This window comes from Bidens hawaiensis, unplaced genomic scaffold (assembly GCF_021521415.1).
Source record: "Bidens hawaiensis isolate Kalapana, Puna unplaced genomic scaffold, B.hawaiensis_p1.1 tig00023057_1, whole genome shotgun sequence".
NCBI classification, from domain to species: Eukaryota; Viridiplantae; Streptophyta; class Magnoliopsida; order Asterales; family Asteraceae; genus Bidens; species Bidens hawaiensis.
The window spans coordinates 154,887-164,944 of NW_027493610.1; the positions used below are offsets into that span (position 1 = coordinate 154,887).

The window sequence follows — 10,058 nt, forward strand, 5'->3', positions numbered from 1 at the left end:
TTTTTTTGTACCGGTATCCATTTTGGGGATTTCAGTATTGGTATTTTTGGTACTGGTACCGAGCTCATCTCTACTCGTGTATGCATACGCTAATGCGATTGAAGTTTATTTAGATGTAATAAAGAGCATTGATTAATGTTCATCCGATAGATAAAAAAATAGTGCAGGAACCTTCGATTTATAAGAACATTAATTGATTAATGTTCATCCAACATGGACTATTAAGTATTTTTTACTAATTCAGAAGACTAGTCCTAACAACCCTATTTAAACCACGCAAGGACTTGTAAATCCTATTGAAAACATTCATAAAAAACACCCAAAATAATCCTCACAAAGATAACAGGTTTGTTTCATAAAACACTAGTTTGAAATATAAAAGGAAACTTAGCTCCCAAAGTAAACATTTGAAAAGCCAAACCCACGTCGTAAAATCTACGCAGATAAGAAACCCGTTGGCTATATAACGGTAACCCCTGCACACTCTCCTCCTTCATTCAACATCATAATAATAGCCCAGCATTGTCGTAGTAAATCTTACGCATTACATCAATCCACCGATTTCCATAACAGGTTTGTTTCATACCCTAGTGTTTATATTCTTTAATATACATATATATGTCATCATCGTCTGGTTTGTGTTGATTGTTGAATAAGGCTAGGGTTAGCAAGGTTTATAAACTACTATACATTCACCGGTGTCTGTTTTATGCAGAATGGCATTGGTTGCTTGTAAGAGATTACCGGACACCTCCGTTTTCAAGAGACTCGGAAGGAGGACTCAAGAAAAAGAAAATATAATTACAAGAAATCATCAAGTAGTCAAATCTGCTGCTGTCTGCAAGTATTGGCTGGAAGGAAGATGCACCCGAAACCCTTGCAGATTTTTGCACCCCGCTCGTGTTTGGAAGAATCCCAACAGTTATAAGTTGAACAAGGAGAACATTGACAGCAATCAGATTAATGTCATCCAGACAGAACAAAAGGTGGTGTTGCCAAATGCTGCTCAAACGAAACGCATTACGAAAAAGGACGAAAAGTGCCGCAATTTGGGATCATGGTTTGGTGATAATGGGCTTTCAATGGTTGCCCGGTTGGAAGGTCATGCAAAGGTATTGTAACATGCCACCAAGTTTTCTTTTTTATTGTTCTTTGTTTATCATGAAACTGGTTATTAATTCATTGAAGTTTTGTATGCAGGGTGTAACCGGGATTGTTTTAACGAGTGGATCCAACAAGCTTTATTGTGGCAGCAAAGACAAATCTCTTCGAGTTTGGGATTGTAGCAACGGACAGGTTCGTTTGAATCTTTTCGCCTCCTGAAACGTAACTTTTATGCTCATATGAACTGTCATGATGTTTATGATATTATTATTTTGTTTTTGCAGTGTGTGGATGTAATTAACTTTGATCAAGAATGTGGGACTTTGGTTGAAGAAGGCACCTGGATTTTTGCTGGGCTACAAAATATGATCAAGGTACAATCTTTTGTTAAAACACTAATTTGTTCAATGTATCTAATGATTGTAGTTACTAATAATTGGGATCTTGATTTTGTTAGGCTTGGAACCGTGAAACTCAAAATACAGTAGTTATCCGAGCATGTGGTGGAATGGTTAACGCCATCACCATGTACGAAGACACTCTTTTCGCCGGGATGGAGGTGAAATAAAAACTTCTTAAGCTTGGGTGCTTTTAAATAATACAAATAGTTTTTCTTATATCTAACGCGGTTAATTATATTTGGGTGCAGGATGGCAGCATATTAGCATGGAAATCCACTTCTAAAATCAATTTTTCTGAAGAAGCAACATGTTTGAAAGGCCACACGGGGTCTGTGCTTTCACTAATCGTAGGAGCTAAGCAGCTCTTCTCTGGCTCTGCTGACCGTACCATTCGGGTATGTTTTTTTTGTTAACTTATAAAAAGATTTGTGTATTTGAAAATATTATCATCATGTTTATTGATTGTGGTTCTTCTTCTTGAAGGTATGGGATGCTGAATCCCTAAAGTGTACGCATGAGCTAAACGGGCATACGGCTGATGTGACGAGCGTTATATGTTGGGATCAGTATTTGTTGTCCGGTTCATTGGATAAAACGATCAAGGTCTGGGCTGCAACCGAAAGTGGCAGCATTGTGGAAGTTTATAAACATGATGTAGATAATGTAAGTTGTCTCATTCGTTTAATTCATTTTCTCTTTGTGTGGAGCACAATCATAACATATGATCTGATGGCTTTGTTTGTTGATTATTGCAGGGTGTTCTTGCATTTTATGGGACACATGATGCAGAAGAAAAGCTGATATTGCTATGTTCGTGCAAAGACAATGGCGTTTGCATATATGATTTGCCCTCGTAAGTGTCGAACTTTATGCATAATTTTATGTGGTGGTTGACTGCAAATATTAAATCTTTTTTTGTTTGTTTGTTTACAGGTTTGCTGAAAGGGGGAGAATATATTCGAGACACGATGTTAAAGCAATCCAAGATGGTCCTGAGGGCCTATTCTTTACCGGTGATGCAGCAGGCTTAGTTTCTGTATGGAAACTAAACGGAGAATCTGTCAGCAAATCGAGACGAGAATGAGCTTTAGATAAAGTTGTAGATTACTGTTATATATAGGTTACTGTAATAGATTACTGAATCGACTTGAAACGCGACCTAAGAGGGATTAAATTGTATATTGACAATTAGTTGATTGAATACAATTCAGATAGTGTTTGTTTCATATTACTCTTGGTATCCCCCTTCGTTATATATGCTAAATTTTGTGTTGGTGTTTCTCCTCCTATTCCCCTTTATTGTTTCATATTAATGGTGTGTCCCTCTGTTGTGTTAATTTGATTGTTGAAACCTCAGATCCCAAATAATCCATGTGTCTGACTTGAAATATCTAAAACCTTATTTTCAAATTCTTAGTAATTCCAAGTTAACAACTTTAACAAGTCTAAATAAGACTAGTTGCTTTAAGCCCACGTGTTGTGACGGAGCCGCGATGGGAACCCGGGCGGTATCGATTCGGTTTGTTATGGTTCCGACATTCGCTATAGTAAACAATGTGTGTTGACATGTCTAGTTTAGCATTTCAAGAACACTATGACTAGATCATTTCGGTTCGCTCACTATGGTAACCAACATGCATAAAGAAACGAAAAGGACTTAAATAAAATTTATATCGAAACGTGGATAAAAATGTCTTCGAAATACCCCTTTTAGCAAAACAAATTATTATACCTATTATTAAATTTAACCAAATAGTTAAATTTGAGGGCACAATTCAAATTATTAAACTTGGGAAAACTGAAATTGACAAATTAAAACTTAAAATCAAGAATAAAAACAAACTTTTCACAGCATATAAGACTCGAACTCAAGATCTCTTAATTCTTAATCCAGAGGATGAACCCACAAACCAAAGGATTTTTTTGTTAATCTTCTAGGACAATAAGTATATATCTTATTAAAACTGTTGGTTAAACAAAGCGGACAAAATTTCAAAACTATACTTGTAATATACTTGTAACAGGGGTTTCCTCTCTGGTGGACTTAGGGGAGTAGTGGTTTCACAACCGGTCAAGCTACTTCAGGCAAGGTGACCAAACATGAGAATGCGTGTTTTGACAACCAACATGCGTTTATTCTTTTTACTTTTGACACTTTTGGTTTCCTCGCGTGGAGTTACTTACCCATGTTTAACGGGTCATGCATAGTAATGTTATGACTCCAAGATCCGCAAATGTATTTTTAAAAGATTGAGTTTTGCAATTCAAAAAGGGGTAGCGGCGTAGCTTGTTGCCCGCTTGTCTTCTGTTTCGATGTAATTAGTTATTTATAATTAATAATCATCTAATTAAAACATCTTTTATGTTTTTCATATATGTTATAATTATTATAGTAGTGTTTAAGCAAATGAATTAAAAATAGAAACTAGTAATAATATATATGAAAATTTGTTAAAAGCTATAAGGAATTTTATTATCTCGTAGAAAAATCAAAAAGATTATCTGAAAGATTATAAAATGGTACAGCATAAGCCTTATAATTTGTGTGTGAATATGTGTAAATGCGACGCTATAAAATATTATAAATATACTTGAAGCATACGAACAATCTTAAAATATGCAGACACATAGCACATAGGGTATACACGTTGTAACATTCGTTAATTTTCAAACCTGAAAACCCGACCCATTTTAAATTCTCGGTTTTGTTTATATATATATATATATAGGGTAAGGTTAAAATGAAAACCCATTTGAGTTGTGAAAACCCGCGAAAACCCTATGTAACATCGTTTTTTTTTGTTACATGTAATATATGTTGTGACATTTAATACAAAACATCGAAACATAAAAAAAATGTTTTTCTATTTTTTAACATTTTTTTACTAATTTTTATATATGTTTTCAGAAGAGAGAAAAAGTTATATTTATATTTATATTTTTTATTCACTAATTATGGACCACAAGATTTATACATTAATTAAAAACATGTGGTTGAGAATGAGTTTCTAGAGTTTTTACAACTTAAGTGGGTTTTCATTTTATACTTAGCCTATATATATATATATATATATATATATATATATATATATCTTAAGTTTCGTTTCATGTATTTTATGTGATATTCGTCAATTTTTATTACTTGTATTTCTATTTGTATTCGTTAAACCGACCCATTTTGTCGTTTCAATATACTCTTATTCATCGTTTATCATTAATATAATATTCCCAATGATTTAAGTTTATCGATCGTTCATTTTCTATTCGTGTTGAACTCCAAGGATTTACGGTTACGTTTTTTCGTTTTCAATTTATTTTATATAAATAACGAAATTCCGAAGTTTAGTTTTTATTTAAACGAGTTGCAAACTATACGGGTATAATATAATATCCAAGTTTTATAACTTCTTATTTCGTTTATAACACATTTCAAAGTTCGGGATTCAATTTGTAAATTATATTTTATTTTTTTATCTTGACACAATATGAAAGTTTGAGGACTAAATGGTAACTTTATTTTAATTATGTTTTAAAAACAATTGAAACTTGTATGACCATTTGTGAAAATTATTTAAATTATTAATATTTTAAAACTACCCAGCCCCCACCCCTCCCATCGGTTTTCCGACAAACTGTCTGGAGAACCTTAAGAAAATCCGGCGAGCACTAAAACACTATCAAGCGTGCATTAAAACCCCATTAAACCTCGCAACACCTTTAGGAATGAAATGAAGGGGGAATGGAATGACAGAAGGAATGGAATGGACAAGGGAATGGAATGGATCATTACCATTCCTTTATCTTGTTTGGTTAACCTATATGAATGAAATGAACTATTACTTTATGTTGTTTGGTATCCAAAAAATAATTGTAGGAACGAAACAGAAATAATAAAAACATTCCTATCTCAAAATAATTTTACAATAATAATAATAATAATAACTACAATGGTGACGGTGGTAGCTCCGGCGATGAAAACGGTGTTGGCGGTGGCGATGGTGTTGGCGGTGGCGGTCAGGAGACAGGGGTGGCGGTGGTCAATCGATGGTAACATTGGTAGTGATGGCGATTGTACGATGGTGGTGGTCAGGAAACGCCAGTGGTGTTGGCGGTGATGGTTAGACAGCGACAGTGACAATGGTTGCGGTGGTTATGACGACGATGGCGGTGGTAACACTGGTGGTAAGGTGGTGGTAACGGCAGCGGTGGCGGAGTAGGTGGTGGTTCTGATGGTGGTGGTGGTGGTGGTTGTTGTTGTTGTTGTTGAGAATGTAGGGTGAAGGAGGAATGGAATGGAAAAAAAAGAAGGGGGGTGGGAATGAATGGTTTTGATGGAATGGGATTCCATGTGTAATGGATGATTCCATTCCATTAAGCAACCAAACACCACTTTTTTCATTCACACGTAATGAATCATTCCATTCCCCTATTATTACTGCATACCAAACGCTACCTAAAGTTATTGTTGTTTTCCCATGAAAATTCCTTGTTAATTTTAGCCAACTCTTGGAAAGCAAATTCTAACAAAGGTAAGGGTTGTTTCTTGTATTCGGTTAAGGGAGGGTGTCGGTTAGAAGGTGATGGACACTTGGTTATCATGGGTGTATTATTTAGATTAATAGTTTGACGTTGAGAGTAGGCATTTTGATAGCATGATATTACTAACCTTAATTTATATGTATTGGTGTGCAAGATTACACTCTCATATGACTGGTTTATATATAGTCATAAATTATACTCACACATCTATATAAAGATAATAACTAAGGACAAAATTTTGGAATTATATATTGTTATAAATTTAAGTTCATGGAGTTGAATTTGCGATATAAGGTTTATATTTTTGGACTATTGAACCATGTTTTAGTCTTAAAAAATTTGTTACCAGTGCTCGAGTTTGTCGGGCTATCATGCAAGTGAACCGATAATTTCTAAAACCACCCAATGTATGATAACAACATGTATGGCTTTGCTAGACTTTATATGACTTAGTTAATGCAATTTAAGAAAAATAGAGACTCATAAAATGTAAGCGCGTTTAGGACGTGTACGGATATTGACCTGAAAATTGGTGGTTGTCACAAAAGGTCACTTTCCTCATTTAACTCTCCAAATTTTCCACATCTGGCTTGATGAGAATCTAGCTCGATGCATTCACGTTGGTTCATATGCATGCTTGCATGCACGTGTAACAACTCGGGTTTTCCATGTACCATTTATATCCATAACCCGACCCGTCTTAGGTTCGGGAAATTTTAACATTTAAAAGTATCACGTTTATTGAGGAATTATTATACAATTTATATTTATTTATTATATTTATTTAATATATATATAACTTTGAAAAATATGCATTTTTAGCCCAAAAGTAAACTTTAATCCTTTATTGTTTCCATCACAAAACTCCAAGGACTAAGATGCAATTTTTACATATTCTTTTTATAACCCATTTAACCAAACCCGTAATCCATATCCGTATACCCATACCCGTGAACCCGTTTATCTTGCTTGATAAACAAACTTCGCTCTAAACTTGGAATTAAATCGTGTTTATGATTATTATTACTATTATCGGTCAAACTGATTAAGTTAATTAAGAAACAAGATCCAATCTATTGAATATTGAGATATTATAAACCGTCTTAACCTAACAAGCGATTATATATTCTAGAATTCTGTAAGGCCCCGAACCCCGGGAACCCCACAGTTGGTAATCATAGAAAACACTTGAGAAAATAAATAAACTTAAAAACAATTCTTTGCATTAAAACAGCATTGCAGAGTATAATTCGGCGGAAAACGTAAATAGATGAATAAGTTCCCAAAATCAAAATTAATTATAACTTTTAAAAGTCTTTTGATATAAAAGGTTCATAAGTAATTCTTCATTCCAGTATGCCCTTCACCGTCCAAGTAGCTCCGTGCACGTCCAAGCGATAAGGCATCCTCTTCCTAACCTGAAACTCACACTAACATGCACACAAAGTCAGCTTAAGCTGAGTGAGTTCAAGTTTTAAATAAATAGCAAAAGTTTTAATAATCATTCCAACGGTTTTAAAACGGTAAACGGAAGTACGTCGGTTAGGTTACCACATTCAATAAATAGTCATTCTTACGTATGAGCATCTCTATACGTGCATTCCTATATATATATCAATAGATATATATAAATATATATATAACATTTAATAATAACATTCAGGGCCGAGAAAACGTACAACCCAAACATGTAACATTCGGCGCATGCAAACACAAAGTAGGCATACGCAACATTCAGTAGTCGAGACGACTACAACATTCGCCAAATATTGGCCATTCTAAATATATATAAATATATATATACATACACATTCTATAACATTCCAAGGCCTACCGATACTAGCCAGCCTATGTAAAACCATTCAAAACATTTCATCGAGTAAGAAAAACACTTAGGTGTGCATGCTAGCCCAAAACTTAAAAAGAGTTAAACGGGGCATCAAGAACTCACCAGAAATCAATCGAACACCTGCAACGAGCTAGGAAAATCCCTAAGTGCACAATCACAAGCAAGGGCCTGTAAATTATACACAATACGTTACTAAACTAGACCACAAGAACACTCTTGCCTAATGGGCCGTTCAAGCCCAACACTATGGCCCAAGGCCCAACAACTTGGCCCAAGGCCTAACAACTTGGCCCAAGGTCCAACACTTGGCTCAAGGCCCAACAACTTAGCCCAAGGCCCAACAACTTGGCCCAAGGCCCAAGGGTAATCAAATCGGGTCGAATGCGCGTGTAATAAACCTTAAAACCATTTGTTAAACGAATCAGCCCCAAATGGACCAAATTCCATTTTAAATCTTTTCATTCATCAAGATTATGTCACCCGAGTTGATAGGGTTGACGGTTCCTTTTTACAACTCTTACTTTAACGTTTAAAGGAAAATTCGTGCACCGCCGACTCGATTGACGAAGCACTAACCACAACAGCCCCGAGCATCAAAAAAATAATTTTTCCACAGCCCTTAAACCCCCCTAGGGCTGTACAAACTGATTCGGTCGGTCATCCGATCAATTAACGCATCAAACTCAACAATTTGCAATTCTACACCCGATAAACCCTAGTTTTCGAACTAAAACGATTGACCGACCTAAACACCTCCAATGGCCATGAAATTATAATATGATGTACATGTCATACCTAGTGGGATTTTGATGCGAAAACCTCACTCAAAACAGCCCCGGAAAAGCTCAATTGGGCAGCCACCCGGTTAGCCTACAACAAGACGTTTTTCGATCAATACGCGCAATATGAGGATCAATTAACGTTTAAAAGACTTGGGGAATCGTAGTACATACCTTGAATTGAAGTTCTAAGGCTTAGAATTGGCTGCAAAATAGAATATCGTGGGTCTTGTTCTTGTTCTTTTCTGCCGATCGCACAGCACAAGGACGCTAGGGTTAGATCATGTTATAACATAAGATATTACAGTCTAGTCCCTCCAGATTGAAGTGTAAGGCAAAATGGAAGGAAGAGTTAGGTTCTTTAACGTACCGGGATGACGTAAAGGCTTCCGAGAAACGTCGGTTAAGTCCTGAGAGTTATACATACTCTACAATCTTTAATTCTTGAAACCGGAATTAACGGGCGTTACAAATTCACCATAAATCAATTATTCGAGTTTGTACCTCCCTAAGACCAGCAACAACTGAACCCCCATGGTTAATTAGAGTATCGACGTCTGGTTATGCTTGGTTCGTCATTATCATTGACGGCACTGTTTCTTCGCGATTGAGCCGTGTTTAAACATCTATTCAGGTAATAAATTATATGTGCAGGTTCGTCTTGAGTTGCTGCATAAAAGCCCTAACATTAAGAGTTAGGTTCTTTAACGTACCGGGATGACGTAAAGGCTTCCGAGAAACGTCGGTTAAGTCCTGAGAGTTATACATACTCTACAATCTTTAATTCTTGAAACCGGAATTAACGGGCGTTACAAATTCACCATAAATCAATTATTCGAGTTTGTACCTCCCTAAGACCAGCAACAACTGAACCCCCATGGTTAATTAGAGTATCGACGTCTGGTTATGCTTGGTTCGTCATTATCATTGACGGCACTGTTTCTTCGCGATTGAGCCGTGTTTAAACATCTATTCAGGTAATAAATTATATGTGCAGGTTCGTCTTGAGTTGCTGCATAAAAGCCCTAACATTAATTAAATTAACATTGAACGGATTGATCAATTTCATAATTAGGGTTTATGAATCTGGTTATAATTACTTTCTTTATAAATATATCTGTTTCCAGATCTTAACCAACTGACACACCAGCGCAGCTGGCTGGTGTGTGTGTGTGTTCAATCCCGTGAGCCGGCGTCCACGCAAGTTTGATTCTGGCAGTGGCTAGTTTTGGTTTTTTTTTTATATTATATTGTGGTTATTTAATTTTTTAAATGATTTATAAAGTAATATAATAAATAATAAATATCAAATAAACATTTAAACCGACATCATTGAGTCGTCGTGTCTTGTCAATTAATTTCGTTATAAGTTTTTGTATATGTATG

The 10,058-nt window shown here is 35.5% G+C and overlaps 1 protein-coding gene across 1 annotated transcript; it reads left to right on the forward strand.

The window, feature by feature from the left end:
* The first annotated feature begins 716 nt into the window (after positions 1 to 716).
* LOC143566869 (zinc finger CCCH domain-containing protein 48-like) lies at positions 717 to 2,589 on the forward strand. The gene is made up of 8 exons (XM_077053445.1): positions 717 to 1,112; positions 1,201 to 1,296; positions 1,389 to 1,478; positions 1,562 to 1,663; positions 1,754 to 1,900; positions 1,989 to 2,168; positions 2,261 to 2,358; positions 2,439 to 2,589. The coding sequence occupies exons 1-8, from the start codon at positions 717 to 719 to the stop codon at positions 2,587 to 2,589; spliced, it is 1,260 nt and encodes a 419-aa protein (XP_076909560.1).
* Positions 2,590 to 10,058: the final 7,469 nt, after the last annotated feature.

Excerpts from the sequence above, each read along its gene's own strand:
- LOC143566869 (XM_077053445.1), top strand. The coding sequence starts at position 717 with ATGGCATTGGTTGCTTGTAAGAGATTACCGGACACCTCCGTTTTCAAG. Across the intron at positions 1,297-1,388 it reads GGGATTGTAGCAACGGACAG|TGTGTGGATGTAATTAACTT; the intron begins GTTCGTTTGAAT and ends TTGTTTTTGCAG. Across the intron at positions 2,169-2,260 it reads ATAAACATGATGTAGATAAT|GGTGTTCTTGCATTTTATGG; the intron begins GTAAGTTGTCTC and ends TGATTATTGCAG.